The sequence below is a fragment of the Anarrhichthys ocellatus genome, unplaced genomic scaffold (assembly GCF_004355925.1).
Source record: "Anarrhichthys ocellatus isolate YVR2014 unplaced genomic scaffold, GSC_Weel_1.0 scaffold41, whole genome shotgun sequence".
NCBI classification, from domain to species: domain Eukaryota; kingdom Metazoa; phylum Chordata; class Actinopteri; order Perciformes; family Anarhichadidae; genus Anarrhichthys; species Anarrhichthys ocellatus.
The window spans coordinates 1,626,948-1,650,053 of record NW_022280071.1 but is presented as its reverse complement, the minus strand read 5'-3'; the positions used below and the strand labels follow the sequence as shown (position 1 = coordinate 1,650,053).

The following is a 23,106-nucleotide window of genomic DNA, read 5'->3' as shown; positions in this document are numbered from 1 at the left end:
GTGTGTGTGTGTGTGTGTGTGTGTGTGTGTGTGTGTGTGTGTGTGTGAGAGAGAGGGCATCTGAGTATTTGTGTATACTGTATGGCTTCATGACTTTGCTGCTTGGTCCAAAAGCCTCTCATCTGCATCACTTCCCCTCTTCTTTGACTTCTTATGAACACACACACACACACACACACACACACACATCGCTGGACACTGGCCACCTAAGGTGCCCACCTGAAAGCTAAAGTAACCTCAGAGCTTCACACCACCAACAGATGAATCTGGCAGTTAGAGCCTCGAGGCTGCCTCTTTCATCTTTGTCTTTCATCCACTGCTTTAACAATCATACACACACTTGAGCAGATACACACACACACACATGCATGCCCATGAATCAAAAACTCTCCATTCAGCCAAGAGCACTCTGACAGTTTCAGCCGACTCGTCTAAGATATAAATAATGCATTGGATCTGAAATATTAAGGCTCTCAGTTCTATGCTGCTTTCAATCTTGTCTAATCACTGTCAGTATGTCCGTCTCTCTTCCATCTCTCATCGCTCTCATTTTGCCCCAAAAAATGAGACAGTCAGTTTTGTGTTGTTTTTTTTCAAATATGCAACATGGGGAAACACTTTACTTTAAAGGAGAACAATGCTCCATTGCCAGGTTCATACTTGGTTCATACAGTCTGTGGAACACCTGTGTCACCTCTGTCACCTTGAAGTTTGGCTTCTGGGAAAAGATTCCATCGATTAGTCTCGGTCACGTATTGTTAGCTTAGTATTTGTGTATAAACTCTGTGAACTGTAGACATGCACTGTGTTTTACATTTGTCTTCACAGAGACATTTGTGAGGATCGAGCTGCAGAGCCCAGTCTAGAGGAAAGAATCAGCTTTGAGAGGTACAGAGAGAAAGTGTTCGCATGTTGAACTACACGTACACAGATGTGACTCGTTAGATTTGATGGGGGTGCCGCTGTGTCACCACAGTGATCGCGTGGCAGTAAAAGCGTGGGTTGCACTTGATAACTGTAGATGCAATGTGGCAGACATTTGAATCCTGATGACAGGATGTTATTATATACTCCCGTGGACCACTATGTGGTCAGCAATAGAGTGGCGCCGTCCGTAATTCTGCTCGTTGACTCCACGGAAAGTGAAGTATATGCAGATCATAGGCGCTGGAATGGGGGGTCAAGTGTAGAATATTCACCGGTTAGGACTGTATGAGGATATGCTGATTGCCAGGTACTGTGGTACTACGGATGTGTGGTCAGACAAAATGAAACACCGAAGGAGTCCACTTCAATTGTGATTCATTGTAGACAGCAGGTGGTAGGGACAGCTGCCATATTCTCACATCCAACTCTGCGAATTAAGGCTTTATTTTGACCAAACCAGAGTAGGCCATTGATGGAAGTGAGTCTGCAGGCCTCTGCCTCTGTTCTTACCTAGAGACACAGAGGTGAACTCTGATTGGATAAAAGCTCTACTTAAAACAAGCTGCACTGGAAGCAGAGCAACTGAGGAAGACAGTAGCTGTGCAATGAGAAAATAATTTTTATAAATGATAATACATGTAGTGTATTTAAGAAAAATTATTAAATTATAAAATAGCTCTAACTTTGTGATTCTCTTTAGGCCAGCAGAGAAGGCCTTGAAGGCCCAGACAGCCCACCACTGTATCTGATAGATCCTTAGACATCATAGACTGGGGTCTTATTGTTGCTGGTAGTCTGTCTAATTTGGTGTTCAGTGTACAATTAAAGTCTCCTCCTATAAGTATAATCCCTTCGCCTTTATCAGCCACTAGAGCTGCAACCTTCTTAAAGAAAAGTGGACAGTCTTCATTTGGGGCATATATGTTTAAGATGGTTATCTTCATGCCCCTAGCGGTTCCAATCACCATTACGTAACGGCCCTCGGAAGGTTCTTGGAAGGTTTTCTCATTACTGCAGTACATAGATTTACTAAACAGGATAGCTACCTCTTTTCTTCCCCTTCTTACATGATGCACTATAGACCTGGTCCACCCACTCTCTTTTTACTTTTGAATATTCTAATTCAGATAAGTGTGTTTCCTGATTTAGGGCTACAGAACAAGGATTTTTTTTCTTTTAATTGGGTTGTTAATTCCTTTTATATTGTAACTGATGAAATCCAGATAAGCCATAGTCTCTACGAATTGTTATAACATGTTCTCTTCTCTGCCTGAGCATGCATGTCAAAAAAAGATAATGAAAACAAAAATAAAAATAAACTTGAGTTGTGTAAACCTCAACATTCTTGGGTCTATAACATGAATAATATAGAACCGAACTTCCACATTTCCAATTGGACACGGTGTTTGAACTCTACCCGTGTCCAATCCAGTGAGAACCACTCAGTCTAAACAAAACATCCGTCTGGACTGTATATCATAGAACTTGGATAAACTTGTGATATCAAGGTGTGTGATTTAATAATCACATAGCTTTAAACGTTTTTCAACTACTTTGGCAGATTGTTAAGCTACCTTTATATATGGAGATGGTTATAGTTTTCTCCCTGCAGAAGAGCTTTGAGGTCTGGTGTTGGCAGCACTGTGTCTCTCTTTCTCTTCATGTTGCTCCTCCATCCATCATCTGCTCCTCAATAAGCTCCCTTTCTCTGCAGCTCACCTGGACTCCGAGCTCTGTTAGTAGCGTCGCTGCATTTGCTAGTGTTGTGAAGGTCTTCTCTCCGGTGCTCGAGTCCTCACGAAGACCAAGAAAGGGGATCAGATCACTCCAGTTCTGAGGTCTTTGCACTGGCTTCCTGTCCAACGAAGAATTTACTTTAAAATCCTGCTGTTGGTTTATAAAGCACTGAATGGTTTAGGGCCAAAATACATCTCTGATCTGCTGCTACCTCATGAACCATCCTGACCCCTTAGGTCGTCTGGGACCGGTCTACTTCCTGTTCCCAGAGTCAGAACTAAACATGGAGAAGCAGCGTTCAGTTGTTCTGCTCCACATATCTGGAACAAAGTCCCAGAAAGCTGCAGGTCTGCTGAGACCCTCAGCTCCTTTAATTCAAGACTAACATAAGCTACAAGTGTGCGGGAGGAGTTGTGTCCTGGAGGAACCAGACATTTCTTTGACCTGGAATATCGGTAAAAGTATTTATCCTGATGTTGGTAGGTTTGTTTAGGTTGGGTTTTGTTTATAATTGTATTTTATTTTTTAACATTTCGTTTCTGTTCTAAAACAGGTCAGGGGAAAGCTTTAGATCAGGGGTATTCAATTCAAATTCAGCGAGGTCCAGCTAGAGATAATTTACTCATACAAAGCTCCAGAACATCACAATATGTAATAATAACCTAAATGATTTAGTCCCATATATATTGAAGTAGCCTATAGCAGTTGTATCAACCGATGTATGTAGTCAACAACTGACTGTCAAATCAAATAAAGAAATTCAATTCAATTGAATAATACCTACTGAACAACATGTAAACAACATGTAAACAACATGTAAACAACAAACATGACAAAAGAAATAAAGCCTGTTGAAACATATTGCAGCATGTCTGATGTTTTGTATTCATATCTGGGACAATGTAAAGCAGCACAACCCAAGCAGTAAAGGAGTGTTTTTCTTGATGTTTTAATGGAATCTTGGTTTATGCTCAATCAATTTTAAATTTTACACAATCATTATTCGAAAGGAGTCAGCTGAAGTGGTTCGGGCATCTAATTAGGATGCCTCCTGGACGCCTCCCACTGGAGGTTTTCCAGGCACGTCCAACTGGGAAGAGACCCCGGGGAAGACCCAGAACACGCTGGAGGGATTACATCTCCCAGCTGGCCTGGGAACGCCTCGGGATCCCCCAGAATGAGCTGGAACATGTTGCCGGTGAGAGGGAGGTCTGGGTCAGCCTGCTTGACCTGCTGCCACCACGACCCGACCCCGGATAAGCGGTGGAAAATGGATGGATGGACAATCATTATTGATACATATTGTAGTGCTACCCGTTGTTAGTTAGGTTTTTGTGTTCTGAGTGACAAAGTGTTAGTGTTGGGAATAATGTTGTCAGTGTTTTGGTACAATCATTTATTCTAAGATGTGCATAGAGTGGTGTGGTTGCATCGGTTGATCTTGGATGTGAGATGAACTGTACAGAGAGCTGTGTAAAGAGAAAAAGTGAACTAAGTAAAAAGAAATGTGGGTAAACAACTGTTAAAAAATACAAAATAAAACTAAACGTGTGAGTCAGCTGTAAGCAAAGGCATCATCAGGAATCAGGGTCAGAACACACAGGTTAAGAATCAAATACTTCATTTGAATAAGGTCTTCCAAACCTATTGCTTCAAAATACACACAGTCTCATTAGTTTTAAAGATGATTCAAGTATTTAAGTTGTTCAACAAAAACTTACTGACATAAAATACTTGTTTTATACGGGTTTTCTCTTTCCTTTACACTTTTTCTACCAACTTTCCAAGAACTTACAGCACACAAACTGTTATTACAACATTCATCCAGTAGGCGTCACTTTGTGGCTGAAGTATGAAGGTGCTGCCCCACACCATCCTTCCATTAGAAATACATGTGAGCTGCTGAGAGAGCTGTTTCTTCAACTACTTCTATCCTCGTGTTGATGAGACTACTACCACTTCTATAGCACTCTTCTTTTCTCTCTTAATCCTGTTGTGAAACTGCCACACACATTACACATTATATCTGCTAATGTCACGGCTTTCTTTGCTACGTTTATCACTTGTGACTTCCGAAACAAGGCATAAGAGGACAAGTGAATTAGTCCGTGTACAAAGGTTCTTTGTCTATTCAATTTGTACTCGCATAAATTTCTGTGCACGAAGTATAACTCATTTTCCATAGTTCAGGTTGTATAATGAACAATGTCAGTTTCGGGGCATTAATAACCTCATTGGTCTGCTTGTGTTAATGTGAATGTATTGTGCTACATGTGAGGTCGTTGTTCATAGTCGATGCTGCCTAAACGCGGTTAACGCTTAGTCTGTGTTATTGTCGCATTGAATGAACACGTGCAACAAAACATCAGCTTGTTCCATTATCCATCTTTAATAATGAAAGTTGAGTCAAGGAAGTCGAGAGTCAGAAACAGAGACAGCTCGCCTTCAAAGTAAAAGTTGCACGTTTTCAAATGCGTCGGCTTCAGCAATCAATTTAAGGAGAGCTAAGTTACATTAATAAAAAAAATATTTTAAATAATGAACATAATAAATGACTGTAATAAAGTCAGATTCCTGCCACTTTCCCACAATTGAACGTGAATAAACTGGCAATGGGTGCAAACACTGAATTATTTGTATGTAATGATTCATTAAAGCATCAATTTATTTATTTAAGCAAGGCTTCTTAAATTATTTGGGTGATACGTGGGATGAGTCTGACTGTAAAAAGAGTTGATTTACCCTGAACTTTGACTTTATAGCTGGCTCTGTTGGCATGACAATGACGTCAGTAAGTTATCCCATGTAAAATCCTTCAACTTTATTTACCGTTTGCACTTTTAAGTACTCTACATAAAATATAATAAATAAATTAAAGCTGCGAGCAGCGATGAACGGGCCCTCGCACATCGGGGGTGCTGGCGGGACTCCGGCCTACGTGGCCAAGAACGTCTGTGACCATCGGGACAACGTGCCCGCGAGTCCCACGTTTCTTTTCCCGCGTGGACCACCTAATGCTGGAAATTATGCTTTGCAAATAGTGCACTGCTTCCTGTATCCGCTGTGTGGCTCTCCAGAGTGACAAACATGCATTCTGTTGCTGTATATCAAGTGTAAACCACATTGTGTGAAATTTATGTAAATCGGCTGCTGTTTGTCACAAAAACACAGATTTCCTTTCGCCAGCAGGTGGTGCTATGAGTATTATTGAAAATTAGCTTGTAGACATCCTCAGGCCATGAGTGTAATCAAGCATGGGAAGTTTGGGACCGTTTGGAACAAGTCCAGTGGAGTTACATCAGACTTTTTGATGGGAAATCACGTAAAGTAGCCGCCCGTTACGGCTAAACCATTCGACCAAACTTAAAGCTTTTAATACTTTTTAATCACAAAGGTCTTTAGATTGTACTGACCAAATTTGAAGAGGATCAGACAAATTCCCGAAGAGGAGAGTATAGTGACAAGTGGGCAAAAATCTATTGAAAAATGACACAAAAATTAAAATGGCCGACTTCAGGTACGGTTTAGAGCAGTGGTCGCTAACCCGTCGATCGCGATCGATGGGTCGATCTCGGAGACTTTCCCTGTCGCTCTCCAAAATAAAATAAAAATAAATTCAGAAACACATTGGGCCTCATTCTCGAACATTTTCTGAAGTGTCTTCTGAAATGTTTTCTTACGGACTTCGGAAGACCAACGTCAGAAAAGATCTGCCTGATTCATGAACGCCTGAAAATGGGTTCTTACACAGCCGAAGTGTTCTCAGCTGTGCTCACCGAATGAGGATTCTTAAATTGAACGCGAGTTCTTGTGCACCTGGATTTGCATACAGAAACGCCCAGCCAGCTCCTTATAAGGGCATGCAACTGAAGAAACGTGTGCACAATCGACAGACTCCACAGGCAACGCGAAAGCAACTTCAGACTGATTAAAATCATGTCAAAGCGGAAAGCGAGTACCGGTCGAGTAAACTGAGACCTAACTTCACCAGTGCAGATACTGTTGCAGAATGTAGATGTGTCCATTCTAATCCACTGTGGCTATATCCATGCACTCACAGACAGTGTTCAGTCACAGCCATCACACTGACTTGAGTCACATGACTTCTGATGGCATTGTGATGATGGGACACAGAGCTGAACTGCACTTACATTAGTGCACTGACTGAGAATTTTGACAGTGTTGTGTTGTAACTTCAGTTGATAAATACAACAGTTATTATTGGTAGTTCATCCAGCCTGCTCATTGTAAATGTGTTTTTTCTTGTTCATATTGTGTGCGGTTAACAAATAATTTCCTTTTTATGTTGCACTGAAATTAAGTCATTTAGTGTGTTCTTGGTCACATCAATTTGAAAGCTGGACCAAAGTGTTTGATTTCATTCAATTACAATTCGGCCAAATAAAAAGCCTCAAGTTGTAAGTACAGTCTGGACAGTATTTTTCTCTCAACGCCTCAATAGGTAGATCTTGCCTGTCACCAAGGCAGAGGTCAGAGATCTTGGGCTTAAAAAGGTTGGTGACCACTGGTTTAGAGCATGGTCCCAAGATACTTATTTTTAAGTCTTAATGGAATACATATGCCTACCAAGTTTCATACATGTAGCTGAAACGAAGTTCATTGTTCCATATCTTGTAAATGCAAAAAAATATCAAAAAGCTTTTGATACATTTTGATGATCTAGATCTAATAATGCACAGCAAATTTGGTAGCAATCAGACGCAGCATGTAGGAGGAGTTCGGAAAAATGCGTTTTTCACAGAATTCAAAATGGAGGCAAATAAACAAAAACAGAAGCAGTACCGAGGCTGCCATCTTGCTGTAAATAATATAAATATTAGTGTTGATAATGTCAATTGCTGCTCCTTTAAGGCCACTTCTCCAATTGTTGTTGTTAATCACAAAATACAACCACAAGAACCGCACACTGCTCTTTGAACCTGTTGAACACCAGATGGATTTTTGAAGGAAAAGTATTTTGTCATAATCTCTTCATTTCTATTTTCCCCTCATTTACTTATAATCATTTAGTTTTGCAAATATTCATTTTTATATTCTGTGGTGCAGATTGGGACCGCCCGGGTAAAGACCTGAATAAATGGGAGAAACAAATCCAGATTTTCACAAATGGACACAAAGGCTCACTGAATGGTTTGATTATATTACACTAATGTGATTCATATTCTTTGGCCTTCACACTAACCAGATCTCAACCTAACTGAACACCTATGGGAGATTCTGGCCCAACATGTTTGAATGTCATTCACCACCATCACCAAATTTCTGGAAGAATGTCCAGTAGAGTTGCACAGACTTGAAGCAGTGTTGAAGCTGTTCTGGGGGCTCAGCACCTTACGCCCTTTACACATCTGTGTGTGTGTGTGATTAATTAGGGCCCGAGCACCGACGTAGTCGGAGCGGAGGACCTATTGTTTTTCAAATGTTTATTATTAGGGCCCGAGCACCGACGAGCACCGACGTTTTCGATTGTTTATTATTATTATTATTATTATTATTATTATCGCGTGTCTTTCGTCGCAAAAAGGAGGTGCTTGGGATACTGGAAAACTTCTGAAATTTGGCACGCAAGCCAGAATTTGCGAAAATTGCAGTCTGATTGGGGTGTCCAGCTGCGTTATGAAATATTGGCTCGATAGCGCCCCCTATTGAGTAGCCCCAAAATCGGATTTCACCTAGCTGTCTGAAATTTGGTAGGTATGTGGATCGTGATGGGACGCACAAAAAGTCCTCTTGGAATTTTTCATCAAACCAAACAGGAAGTCGGCCATTTTGAATTTTATGACGTTTTTTGACCATTTCAAGGCGTCATACTTTAACGAACTCCTCCCAGAGATTTGACCTGATTGACTTCAGATTTGGTCAGTATGCTCTTGAGACCTTGGCAGTGAAAAGTTACTCAAAGATCAAAAAGTTATCGAACTATGTATCCATGGTGTGGCGTCAAAAAAAACACCATTCGCCGTGAAACAGGAAGTTGTTGTAACTCAGCCGTACATTGTCGAATCTGCTCCAAATTTCTCATATGTCATAACATCCTGAACTAGAACACATCTATATGACAATTTAGAATCATAGTAATAGCGCCACCTAGTGGCAACTGGAAGTTGTAAGTTGTGTTCTTTGACATCCTGCTCCTCACAGATTAATCAGATCCATCTCAAATATAGTCAGAAAAGCCTTAAGACCTTGATAATGCTTCATTGTGAAGATTGTAAGAAGTTGTCGAATGGCGGCGCCGTGGCGGCTCGGCGAATTTCGATCCTTCGACATGAACAAATAAACTGATGTATCTCGACTCCACATCATCAGATCTTTACCAGATTTCACATGTTTGATTAGACTCCAGGCCTGAAGACAACTGCAGGCCAATTTTGAATCATAGTCATAGCGCCACCTACTGGTAACAGGAAGTTAAAGTCTTTATACTTTGGCTTGTTTGTCTTAGTAGGTAAATCAAATCAACATCAAATTAGTTCCACACAAATATAAGAAGTTCATAATGCCATTTCATGAAGCTTTTGATGTTTCGTCGAACGCCGTTGCCGTGGCGATGCAGTCTTCGCCGTTAACAACGAAGGTAATTTTGAGAGGCTAAAATTGCTCGAAACATAAGCAAACTTGGCAAGCAGATTAAAAGCCCGAAATGTAGTTATAAAATATGATTTTATTGGTTCAGACTGGCAAATCGGCTCAATAGCGCCCCCTACAAAATTTCGACGAAGCAGCCCTCGCTGTACGTTTCACATAGATTTACAAAATGTGGTAGGCACATGTATCACATGTGGGCTTAAAATAAAGTATCTTGGGACCATGCTCTAAACCCAACCGGAAGTCAGCCATTTTGAATTTTGTATGAATTTCTAGTGTCGTTTTTGTCATTTCCAGGCACTTTACTTTAACGAACTCCTCCTAGGGAAATAATCGAATCAATTTCAAATTTGTTCAGAACAATCTAAAGACCTTTGTGATGAAAAGTTACTCAAAGCTTGTTGTTTCGTGAAAGGCCGTTGCCGTGGCGACGCTTTCTTCGCCATGAAAAATGAAGGTGTTTTTGAGGGGCTAAAAATGCTCAAAACATAATCAAACTTGTCACACACATTTAAAATCCTGAATGTTGTTATCTGATGTGATTTTAATACTTCAGAATGGCAAGTCGGTTCAATAGCGCCCCCTACAATATTTTGATGATGCAGCCCTCGCAGTACGTTTCACCTAGATGTATAGAATTTGGTAAGCAGATGTATCCCATGTACTTAAAAAAAAGTCTCTTGGAGCCATGCTCTAAACCCAACCGGAAGTCAGCCATTTTGAATTTTGTTTGAATTTCTCGTGGTTCTCTTCCATTTCCAGGTGCTGTATTACGAACTCCTTCTAGGGAATTAATCCGATCAGCTTAGAATTTGGTCAGAACAATCTAAAGACCTTAGCGATTAAAAGTTACTAAAAGCTTTAGGTTTCATCGAACGACGTGGATATGGTGTGATGGCCATTTTACATGGTTCACCATCATCCATCAAGCTGTTGTAACTCGACTGTACTTTGTCAAAACTGTCCCAAACTTGACATGCTTGTTGACTGTCATGGCTTTAGGACTTCTGCATGCCAACATTAACTCATAGTCACAGCGCCACCTACTGATAAGCACGGACGTAAGCAGGATTCTATAATTACAGCGCCCCAAACACTGAACTTACTGAAAGGGTTTGTGGGCGCACCATGAGAAAAAGACTTCTCTGATCTAAATATGTGCAAACTAAGATGCTTGGAGAGCAAAAGTTAGATAACAGTGGATTTTCAAACCATGTCAGTGGGCATTAGTATAAATGATCTGTCCAGAGCTTCTTCATGAGAATCAGGTTAAACGTTACAATGAATGCTTCACACTAGAGTCTAAAGTTACAGAAGAACTTAAAATGAAAACAGTGTTAAATTAAAGTGTTCAAGTAACAGCAAATGGCACTACTGTTTTGTTAACTTTCATGTAAGTCCAAAAACAATCAGCAGGACACTGCAGGGAGTTGAACCCCATCCCAGTAAACTGACAGTCTGTTCTGTTACAAACACTGAAGCGCATTCACACACATTCATTTTCTTAATGATCTTTAAAGGCTTACATTTATGATTGTATCGGAGGTACACTCAAAACATTTGAGGCTTAAGACCTGGCAACATGATCTTGCTACGCTGCTGGTCTACGCAGGAAATATCTCACTCGTGCACGCAGAGTGTGATGGTCACAGAAATTCATGGCCGCGTCACCCAGAGTCCTGCCAGTACCAGGAAATACCGTTTAACTTGTGCACGCAGTGTATGACGGTCACAGAAATGCATGGCCAGAGTCCTGCTAGTACCCTCGACGTGCATGAAGTTGCGAGGGCCCGATCAATGCTGCTCGCAGCTTTAATTCAATATGCTTTTTCTCACGGTTGTTTCTGTCATAAGTACATAGATATAAAACAGTTCATGTGACGTGTTATCATGACTTTCCATCCCGGGATGGAACCCTATGGCGGCCATCTTACCTGGGTCCAGTATTAAACTTGCTTAAAATGGAACCTATGGCGAAAGAGGCTGATATTGTCTCTATAATCCTTGTATTCTTCTACTAATACACAATACAATACATCACAACCGTAAAGCATTGTAATTGTTTTCTAGAGTACTTTTTTTGCCCCAAGTGCTGGTTTTGTGGGGTTGATGTGAATTATCTGACTAATAAATGTTAATAATTAATTCTTTGTTTCGTTTACTTTGAACAACTTGCCCCTAGGCATTGGAAATCACTGGTGTAGCCGAGGGTTATGACTTATCTGTGTTGTTTAATAGGTCTTATATTACATTCGTAATATCTGTTAATATGTGTTCATTTTAGTACCATGCTGCCTTCTCATGGAAAGCAATAATTAGATGAATAGTGACCGTGGGCCCTCTTTGTACACACTGTTACATTTATATTCCAAAAACTTGGCATGCGTGTGTGTGTTGATATGGGTGCGTGAGTATGTGCACACCCTTACCTGGAAGCGGTGGCTTTGTATTCAGTGCTGTGATAAAATGCACCGTGTGTGAGAGAGTTAAACATGGTTGTAAATGACTGTGTACACAAAGGTCTCGGACAGTTAAGCAGCTTGTATTGTATTAATTAAAGTTTGAACCCACATTACATTTTAGCTGAACATGAAAGGAAACAGTTTTGATCAAACATTTGCAGAGTTGGAGCAGGGGTTTTCAAAGTGTGGTGGCTCTAGAAATGGGACGTGAGCTTCTGATGTTTTGTGGTGGTTACGTTGTAAAGCAGAGATAAACAAGCCCCTCCGCACAACCCTGAGGGAAGGCGCTGCATTACTGGATTTTGAATAAATGCAGCCGAGGCGCTCCCTTTCATTCTGTCAGTTCAACTCCGCTGTGGCCTCTCTGCTCTGCCTGTGTGTGTATGTGTGTGTGTGTGGGGGGGGGTCTTGGTCAAATAGACACACAAACCTACAGCTCTTTATAAATCCATGACATGACAACATGACAGGAGAGGAGTAACCTGGTTGTAACCTTTTTTAAAGTCCCAAACTAACCTGCGCACTGTTACTGGCCTGGGGCTACACACTGCCCGACCGCTGAAGGCCAGAAACGACTTGAACACAGCAAAGTTAGATGAGAAGACAAAATACAAGCAAAGGGCAGATCCTCTGAAGACACCTCCACACCCTTTTAATGGGTCATCAGTGATGATTGAGAAGGATTATGAATCTATCATAGACTATATATAGGACGTGCCGTTCTGAGGCATCAAGTTCGACCAATGCCATCTTGGTTTTTGACCGTTGCCAACTTGCCATTTTTCAAACAGAAGTGACACGGGAGAGTGGAGCTCAATGCAACTGAACGCTGATTAAGACATTTTAAGACAACCAAAAAGGTGACAGTTATCTTAAAATACACTATGAAAGGATTGAAGCTATAAGAGGAAAACACATACAATACCCAGATTGGACAACACTGTGGTAGCGACCTGTCAATTACAACACTGTAATGAATTGCTGTAGATGTACAGTGGGTTTACAACAGTATCTTACAGTATTTCACAATTAACATGCAGTTAAATATTATAAATGAACAGTTAATGCCGTCAGTTAACCATAGCGGCAGATAACTGTACTTGACAGACCATCATAATATGATCATGCTATGAGTCCCCTTTAGTTACGAGGGTGTTGTGAAGTCCAAAGATATGGGCCTGTCAGTGTGTTCCACCTATGATATAATGCAGTATAATAAATTACATGTTTATTTTAAAACTTGTGTCGTCTATGGAAAATAGGGCAGTGTATTGCTGTCTCCATGACAAGAAAACAACGTAAAACGTTCCTTGTTCTAACTAGATCCTTCTCACGCTATGGCAACGCTTTTTTTGTGATATAATTTCCCGTAACTACTTATAAGAATTAGTGCTGGGCAACAATCTTCATGTAATAGATGCAATTTGAAATATACACCTTGAAAACTGCAAACCTATCTACGTCATGTTTTCTTCCTTTTTTTATGTTTGTTAAATTCTCAGTAGCAATAACTAAATGATGCTTATTATACATATTACAAACAAACCACTTTAAAAACTCTAAATAAATAATTTAAATGAATCATTTATTTTTTGATTTTTTTGGTATTTTGGTCAGACACATATGCAACGCTGATTACCGTAATATGTGTGGTATTTGTTATAAATGTATGTTGGTACATAGAGGGTGATAAGAAGCTGTACCTGGAGGGACTTAGGACCCAGGGGAATGTAGGTGAAGGAAGCAGGAAGAGACGGAAGAGACTTCACACAAACAGCTGTTCACTGCTCACTGCCAGTTCTTGTGTTAACAATGTCTGCTTAATAATAATAAAAAAACTGCGTTAACGCGATAATAACGAGTTAACTTGCCCAGACCTAATAAGAATATATCATTTTATAATTTTCTATTGGTAGACTTTGTTTTATGACAACAAATATATATTGTTCTTGTTTTAAGGAGAAACTGATTTTTCGATATAAGCTCCTGGAGTACAATTATAAATACAATAATTATAATGACATTAAAATAAAATAGTATTTGTAGAGTATTTTCTTAACAAACATTGTTGCCATTGTGTTCTCAGTCAAGGTTATTTTACAGGTTGTTTGTGTGCTTAATGATCTCCTCTGGAAATTAAAGATGAATCATTTTGATTGTATAACCAGAAACAAAATGCAACTTCCTGCAAACTGATCTAAACTCAACATAGATATGCACATCAACAAAGACACATGCCTACCATCACATAAAGAGGAGATATGTGGAAAGAAGAAATCAATACTTTGGCTATGATTCATCAAATCGGATAATTCTGCACTATTTGAGCTTCTGGAAATGGAAAATGTTGTAATTTTAGACTCTTCAGACATAACGTTTAATAAATACTTCTTTATTTGAATTATCTGTCGATCTTTTTTTTCCTGAGCCAGCTCCGTCCAGAAGGATCTTTTGGGTTGATCCTGATATGTGGGATTTCCCATGCCATGCTTAATAGCTCCTGTAAATAGTCTTGTTTAACTGTTCAGTGAACTAGTCTTCTGACATTGCCTCGGGCCCTTCCTTCTTGGTAAAGGTCAAACACAGCATAGAACCAGCCCTAGCAATAACGCCTCCTTCATACAGCTTAAATAACTGAATGGCCTCACCTCGACAGCTGTTGAAGAAAAGATTTGACACAAAACTCACCATCTTAGCTGTCTTTGCAGTTGCAATCCACTTAAATACAGAAAACACAGATCTGCCATTCTGAATGGAGTCACCAGAAACCAGCAGCGGTGTTCACCTGGCTGCATACAGACCCACACTTCCTCCGTCAGTAGTCAATGCGAAGGCAACAGCTGGAGGGTTTGATGAGTCGGGCTACTATCACTGCTATGGTGATGGGAGCAGTGTAGCATCTCATGGATCTGATGCTCTAACTGGCTATGAGACTCTGGACGCCCCGCCACACTATGACTTCTACGCCAACACAGAGGTGTTCGGCCGACAGAGGCGCTTCAGGCCATCTCTGTACCAGCTGTATGCCAACCCTGAGGTGAGGAGTCTCTGCATGTCTCTGCTCTTCTCAAATTACTAAAATTAAGAAAAAGAATAACAGAAATGCAGGTTGAATAGTCAGTATTAATATAGTATTCTTTTGGTTCACAATTTTAGCGTCTAATTTCCACTGAATATGCTTCAAATGGTCTAAAACAAACTCTGTTCCCATGATACATTATTTAAGTTTCAAGTCGTCTATCTCTCCTTGACCCGACAATACTGGCTCCATTACTATAAACAAAGATGCTTTTAGCCAAAGTTTCTGTTGTAAAATAGAATGTTGTGTACAAGATTACAACTTGCTACTAACTTGTTATCGAAATAATTTGGAAAAGTTTGTAATTCAGAAATCTAGTGTGAGACGAAAAGCTGTCAGTGTGGTCCTAGTCCTGCTACCACATCTTTCTGTTTGTGTGTGATAGCATTTCAAGTTTGGACATTTCTGTGTTCAACCAGTTTTATATACTTTATATATTTTATTATTGTCTGCCAATAGCAACAGATAATTTTCTTCATACACCATGAAAAACGAATTAAATATGAACTAAAGTTTGGGATGAGCTCTCGCTTCCACCCACAGCTCTCTGCTGCATGTCATCCCCTCTTTCTCCCCGTTCCTGTCATTCTCCCTGCTGCACTATAATAAAGGCAATATACAAAAGTCCCCAAAGATATTCTTGAAAACAGATAACTCTATATGTTTAACTAATTTGTGTCATTCTTGATTTCTGTGACAATGTCTACTTTAACGAGTGTTGGTTATCAACAAAATCTATGTTTCTTGTAAATGTGTGATTAGTGATTTTAGACTATAAAGGTATAAATGTATTTGACTTTACTTGACTAGGTTGATTCCAGACCTCCGTTGTATGAGGAGACAACAGCTGAACAGACAAGAGGAGAAGACAGCTCAGAGGAAGGCGAGGAGGAGCAGGAGGAGCAGAAGGAGCCACCACCTGAACCTCCCCGCTTTGGCTGGGTACAGGGAGTCATGGTAGGCCGGGTTACACTAGTATGGGATTTTGGGATTTCTGCAGTTGTGCACGATTGACTCGCTGGCAATCATTTTGCACAATCATTAGATCCGCTTCCGTTTAAAGGTAATGCATGAAACAAACATAAAGGCCATATTTCTGTCACATTTTTCACATTGTTTTCCACTATTGTAAGTTTGACTGCTATCCTTTTAATAGGCTACGTCTTCTCGTTGCACCCTCTTTTTAATGGGACCAGACTGAATCATTGGCACCAACAGTTGATCATTTCGAGACACTTAAATTCTAATATTCGCATTGCGGCAATGGATGGAAAATCAGATTATTTGCATTTTTCTTTTATAGATTTTCTGTAAATGATGTTGAAACTTGCTCTGCATTTGGATTGAAACCCGTCTAGTCTTAGAGATGTGAATTAGGTACAGTTTCATCAGCTGAAAGTTAATCTGAGCACAATGCTCCTTTGACAGGAGAAAAAAACATGGAAAAAGGGTCAATATGTAACTTGTTGTGGATAGATTACAGTAAAACTATTCCTGAACTATTTACAATTAAATGAAGACCTCTGAATAAGTCAGTGTCTCACCAGGAAGGTTCAAGTATAATTTATTGTCATTGTACAACACAGCGTTGCCCAACAAAATGCTGTTGCAGTCCCATTTATTAGATATTTATTATTTATTATTCTGAAGGAAAGAACATGTTCAGTCTCTCGTCTTGTGGTAGGGCAGCTCATTCTGTATTGCCTGCCACCACCACCCATCCTCTCCCAGTGCAGACTTCAGGTCATGGTCTCAAATTCATTTTGTTTTTTTGAATGTGCTGATGACAGCTAAAAGAGACACAAACCACAGGTTAGATCAATGTCAAAACATCTTTGTATGAAAAAACCTGCGTAGTGTACATTGATCTGAATTATCACTCACAAATAAATCTCAAATGGACATAAATGTCCTTTGGGGATTTTCCCTTTACACTCATCTTGGTCATCATGGCAATTTAGGAGACTTCTGAAAAACACAAACAGATTTAAGTTTCAATATTGAATGCTGTATTTTGGTTTGAAAATCACAATTATCATCATTTATCAATTATCAAGTATCATTAATATAATTTACAAAGGGTAAAAAAAAAAGACATGGGACAAGTTATCCAAGCTACTGTACATACAAGGGGTGCAGAGTTGAGCATCCAGAAAGACTTAACATCTCGCCACAGTGATGACACTGTTTATGTTTTGAGGTGATGACACTATGTTTTTAGATAAATAAAAAGCACCAAAAACAATTATTTTCTGTATGCCAAATGCTATGACAAATTATTTTTATTTCATTACAGTCAGATATAAGTCAGTGATTAGCAACAATATTGACTTTAATGCATTTTTGTGCAGCATTAGACTAAGAATCTCATCTGTACATTTTCCCTTTAAAGCATTTAAAAAAATGTTCACTATTGCTTCTTTTAATTCTTCCAATATCCCTTCAAAGTTTTTACCTTCTAATCACCCGTTGACTTATTTCAGCAGAAAGCCTAAAAGATGACTTTGAATAACAGCCATGAGAGCCACTTGCTCTCAGCTCATATGGTCAAGCAATCACATATGTTTGCATGTAGGCACACAAGTGCACTTCTAAAAAGATGCACACGCACACACACACACACACACACACATGTTCAAAGCTCAATAGCTGATCCTGTAATTTATAAACAGAAATGTACTGCACCTCAAAGGTATAATCTATTCTATTGTGTTGAGTTTGAAGGGCTGCATGTGCATTCATGTGTGAGTGGGTGGTCGAAGGTGTGTGTGTATGAGAGAGAGAGAGAGAGAGAGAGAGAGAGAGAGAGAGAGAGAGAGAGAGGCAGCATGAGACTTGCAGTACAATAACGTTTCTTTTCCTTTGGCTCACACACAATGTTAGAGGGAGTTGTCCTTCAATCAGAAGATTGGCGGTCGATCCTCGGCTTCTCCAGTCCATGCTGTGTCATGACTTTACTTATTAATTTATTTTCAATTATCTTTAATAATCCTTTATATTGTTTATATCTATACAACAGAAAAATCCTGTTTGACAACTATATTGTTGTGGATTAAAGAAGATTCTTCAAAGCTTATTACCAAGCAAGAAAGTACATCCACCACTATGTCATACTGTCTCTACTTTGGACCTTCTACTGATTAAGCTGCTTGCCCGTCTTCAGTCGGCTATAATTTCCATTTTTTAAGAAAGCACCATTTCCACCAAATAGGTCCGGCTACACTACAGTCGTCATAGTGTGTTAGAGCTCAGGCTGGAGCTCTAACACACTAATGTTTTTTTTTAGCTCTAATGTATGTGGCCATTTTCAGAGCGACTTTTTTGTGTAGCCGCTCTGACTTCTTTTCAAAAAAGCGCGTTTCTGCCAGAGAAAAACACTATGAAGACATTCTAGAAAGAATCCTTTCCTCTTGAGGAACCTCTGGCATGCTTTACTGGTGTTGGTGTTGCACTTCAAATGCTGTCTCGGTTTAACCAGATCTTGTGTATTTGTTCAATTCTGTCCGTAACTGTCTGTTTGTAGATCCGTTGCATGTTAAACATCTGGGGGGTGATCTTGTACTTGAGGTTGCCTTGGATCACTGCTCAAGCTGGTATCGGTACGTCCAACAAAACCTGTTTGTGTGCTCGGTCCATTGTAGATGCAAATTTCACCAAAACATTTCTTTGATATGTCAGCCTATGAGAGAGTCAGTGTGGCTCATGTCATCCTTTCTCCCCTTCTCTCTGTGTCTTTCTGTCAGGTCTGACCTGGGTGATTATCCTGCTGTCCTCCTGTATAACTGGGATCACTGGTCTCTCAACCTCAGCCATCGCTACCAATGGCAAGGTCAAAGGAGGTCTGTTCCCTCAGTGACTCATGCGTGACACAACAAACTACTTAATAAATTACAAATATTTCAAAAATACAAAGAATTAATCAGGATTAATATGAGAAAAACAAAACATGTGGGCTGTATCAGACATTGTATACAATTTTAAATGCCAGTGATCCCTTACATGATGAACACGTTTCCCATGATACATTTTGCCTGTTGCGCCCACTTCTGTCTTCAGGTGGAACTTACTTTCTGATCAGTCGCAGCCTCGGTCCAGAGCTGGGTGGGTCCATTGGTCTGATCTTTGCTTTTGCCAATGCTGTAGCTGTGGCCATGCACACTGTGGGCTTTGCTGAGACCGTTACAGACCTCATGTATGTAAGTAGGATGTGTGTTAATATGTACGTGGAGCAACTTTTACAATGATACTGTAATCACAGTTTTCTTTCTCTGAAACACACTGACATTTCTTCTTTCTCAGGAGAATGGAGCTGTCATGGTGGACCGAATCAATGACATCCGCATCATTGGCATCATTACAGTCACATGTCTACTGGGTATCTCACTGGCTGGCATGACGTGGGAGTCAAAGGTTAGCTCAACCAAATATATGAGACCATTGTGAACTGCCATCGTGATTAATGACAAATTGTTGGGATTTTAAAATGTACATGAAAAGACTTATCTGATGTGCTGGATGTTTTATCGCTGCAGAAGTTACAGAATTCATTATTTATTTCTTTATTTTTTATACCACTTATACCTTCATAAAGCTGGAGCCAGCAGTCCATACTTAAGTTAGCATAAAGACCAGGAGCAGTGGACACATCAGAATGTTCCTTATGTTTATTTCAAGCATGCTTGGTATCGAGCATGTTCATCCTAGCTAGTGGGATAAGACCAAGGTTATTTATTAGTGTGCTGAGATACATTAGCTTGTTCTTGCATGTACATTTCTGTCTGCATCCATATGTTTACCGTATATTCTGCCCTCCACAGGCGCAGGTTTTGTTCTTCCTGGTCATCATGGTGTCATTTGTCAGTTACGTTGTTGGAACGATCACTCCTGCTTCACCACAGAAACAAGCCAAGGGTTTCTTCAGCTACAGAGGTGACTGTTTAGTCCTTGCTCAGAGTATGATATTCCTGCAAGCCAGTGCAACGTTTCCTCTTTCAGCGTTGAGCTATTTAATATGTGTATGGTGGTTTATACACAAATCAAGGATAACCCATCTTTGAGTCTTTCCCTTTAGGAGCTCTTCGATAAACTAACTATTTCACCTTCAACAGCTGATATCTTTGCTGCCAACTTTGTACCTGGCTGGCGGGGACCAGAGGGCAGTTTCTTTGGCATGTTCTCCATTTTCTTCCCCTCCGCCACCGGCATTCTGGCAGGAGCTAACATCTCAGGAGATCTGAAGGTATGTTCATTTCTTTCTTTCTCTCTGTTTATTTATTTTCTTGTAAAATCCTAAATTTAGAAAACCATGCATTGTTGTCTGGTATATGAACATGCCTGCTTGCCCCTGACATCATCTTGTTCCTGCACATACATACACACAAACCTTGATCAATATGTAGTATGTAGTAATCCCCCCCAACCACTTCTTCAGATGAAAACTGTTGTTGATAGATTCAGATGCAAGACTTTAGTGCAACATATTTGAATTCTACACATTGTATCTTAAAGATGCACAGCGACTGAATCCTGGCTATCACAATATATTTGAGCTTTTGGTTGATCTGGAGGTTATGTATATGAAGGCAGTTTTCATATGAGAAGTGGAAGTAGTCATCATCACCCATTAGTTTGCCAACCACAAGCGACACGACAGAGTGGAGTACAACACTGAATAAGACATTTTTAGGAAATCAAAAAAGGTTACAGGTAACTTAAAACCCACGATGAAAGACTTAGAGCTGTAAGAGGGAAGCATGAACAACCCAGACCGGACAACACCGTGGTAGCGACCTCTCAATTACAAGCTACACCCTAAAGTGTATTCTACTCTAAATGGGGCCATCAGTTTCTGTTTTGAAGAAGACTTAAATCTAGCAATTACAACTATAAACTCATGTATAAAATGTTTACTGAGGTAATGAATCAATAGAACAGTAGGGTCAAGAGTAATGGCTATCATCAACGGTCATTTACAAACAGTCCTACTAAATGTTAAAGTAACAGACCAAAACACATTACTCATAAAGATGCTAAATTTAATCCAGATATGAAACTACATCTAATATATATATCTTTTTATATACATGTACAGTCATGTTATTCATTTAGAAAAAAGATGAGGGCATCATAAAAACATAAAATAACTCCTTACATAATTATTTACATGGAAAACATTTACATCAAAGGGCATCACGCAAAGGACAATTGGCACAGCCTTGAGCATTTCCCACAGTCTTTGCTTAAGTCACTTATGTTCCAGTTAGGCTGATTTGGGTTCAGCAGTTGCCTTGTCATGGTCCTATCATTGCAGGTAGCTGACAGAGGAGGTACTGGGAATTTGCTGGAAGTTATACTGTTGCCACTGTTGTGGTGGTAGGCAGGAACTTGAACAAGGGTGTGGGAGGATGACTCAGTTTCATCCAGCACCTTTATCCTGGTCTCGCCTCCTTTTTCAAGTGGTTCTTGAACAATTGTAGGCAACCTTTGCTCCATTGTATCCACTGCTCTACCTGCCGTACAGAAGTGGAAGGAATTCACAAAAAGTGCTTTGGTGGCCTGCTTCAGCTCAGACAAATAGTATGATTTATAACATAAACCAGCACAAAACTGACAATTACCCACATAAAGCACTATGTTCTAAAGAGACACAATTCAAACTAACACTGATAAAATGTAACATTTGCCTTTTAGTACATAAAACAGCAAACTTCACAATAATCAGTCAAGCACTGCATGTTTGGAATTGTAGGCTGTCGCTACACAGCATCACCAGCTACCAAATAGCCCTTTAACTGACTGCAGACTGACTCGGTGATGTGCCATCACTGACTGAAACCTGAACTGATGAGACCGTACCCTGGCCATCACTTTAACAAAGAGAGGAGGATTTTGAACTTCCAGCAGTGTCGGTCATAAATAGTGGTTGAGAATGAATTTGGCACCTTGTCTTCAAGGTGGAGAGCATTTTACCAAGGAATCAAGATGGGACATAGAGTGGACACATGTTATGGCTGCTTGCCTCCTCCATAGCTTCTCGCTGACACCAACTGACTCACAGATTCGAGACTATTGAACGAGGGACAGGGACATCTGGGGATGCAGATGCATACTGTCAGCAACAAGGGGGGGAACCTTTGATGTAGGGGAGATCTTTAGTGCTTTCACTATCTCACCACAGTACAGTGTGTCCTGGCAGGATCGCATGCTATAATAAGTGGAATGTGTTGGCAGAGGGATTGATGACTGCTGTAAATATTTAATGAGACTGTTTATAAGTAGAGTGTTTGTAATGTGATTGTCTCGCCTTTTGTAATAATCCATATTGTTTTCTGATTTATTGCCATAATAAAAGTTGTTTTTTGATATGATCTGAGTTATTTTCATTCTTTGCTATATGTCAACAAATTGGCATTTGCAAAGGTTGGACATCTAGTGCTGTTTTGTTTCAATGCTGTTTGTTCCTTTGCTTAACTGAGGGGCCAAAATATTATTATTAAATCGACTATAACAAAATGACAGGTATGTCTTTTCACTTGTGAAATTCTGCTGCAATGGCATTCCACTTAGCTTCTTTCTTATTGTCTTTGTAGATTGTGTTCCTTGGGTCATACAACACTTTGTACTTTGAAGATCAATTTCATACAATTCCATAGTTGCTTAGTTTTTGGAGATTATGTTAGTTTTCACTATTCAAAATGCTCTGCATAAATAAATAGACAGCAATACATGAGAAAACATGCAACGGGAAGCAATCAAAATCAAAGAACAATATAAGTTTACAATAAAATAAAGATTATAGGCTAAATTTTAAATTAATATGATAAAATAATGATTAAATCCTAAAATATGTAGTAAATTGTAGTATTGGGGCGGCATGGTAGTGTAGTGGTTAGCACTGCCCATCACAGCAAGAGCAAGAGGTGCATGGGTTCAATCCAAGGTGGCTGGCTGTTCTGTGTGGAGTCTGCATGTTCCTCCCACAGCCCAAAGACACGCAGTTTAGGTTAGTTCATGACTCTAAATTGCCTGTAGGTGTGAATGTGTGCGTGAATGGGGTTAAGTTACTCTTTAAAAGTGTGATGTTTGTGTCTTTTGTCCTTTCCTTCCCAGAATCCAACAGTGGCAATCCCCAAAGGAACACTAATGGCAATATTCTGGACCACCATTTCTTACCTCATCATCTCTGCAACCATAGGTACTGTATGTCCCAACTGCCTACCTCATCTGTATCTCAGACTGCCTACCTCATCTGTATCTCAGACTGCCTACTGCATCTGTATCTCAGACTGCCTA

General features: G+C 39.9%; 1 protein-coding gene across 1 annotated transcript in view; it reads left to right on the top strand.

Annotated features, from left to right (window-relative positions):
- The first annotated feature begins 14,487 nt into the window (after positions 1–14,487).
- The window catches only part of slc12a3 (solute carrier family 12 member 3), a 19,572-nt gene continuing 10,953 nt past the window's right edge, over positions 14,488–23,106 (top strand). Inside the window, exons 1-9 of the mRNA XM_031868131.1 lie at positions 14,488–14,772; positions 15,625–15,771; positions 18,338–18,413; positions 18,558–18,653; positions 18,871–19,010; positions 19,114–19,224; positions 19,632–19,743; positions 19,923–20,053; positions 22,924–23,008. Of these exons, the coding sequence (XP_031723991.1) occupies positions 14,488–14,772; positions 15,625–15,771; positions 18,338–18,413; positions 18,558–18,653; positions 18,871–19,010; positions 19,114–19,224; positions 19,632–19,743; positions 19,923–20,053; positions 22,924–23,008 (1,183 nt within the window). The remainder of the gene's footprint in view (positions 14,773–15,624; positions 15,772–18,337; positions 18,414–18,557; positions 18,654–18,870; positions 19,011–19,113; positions 19,225–19,631; positions 19,744–19,922; positions 20,054–22,923; positions 23,009–23,106) is intronic.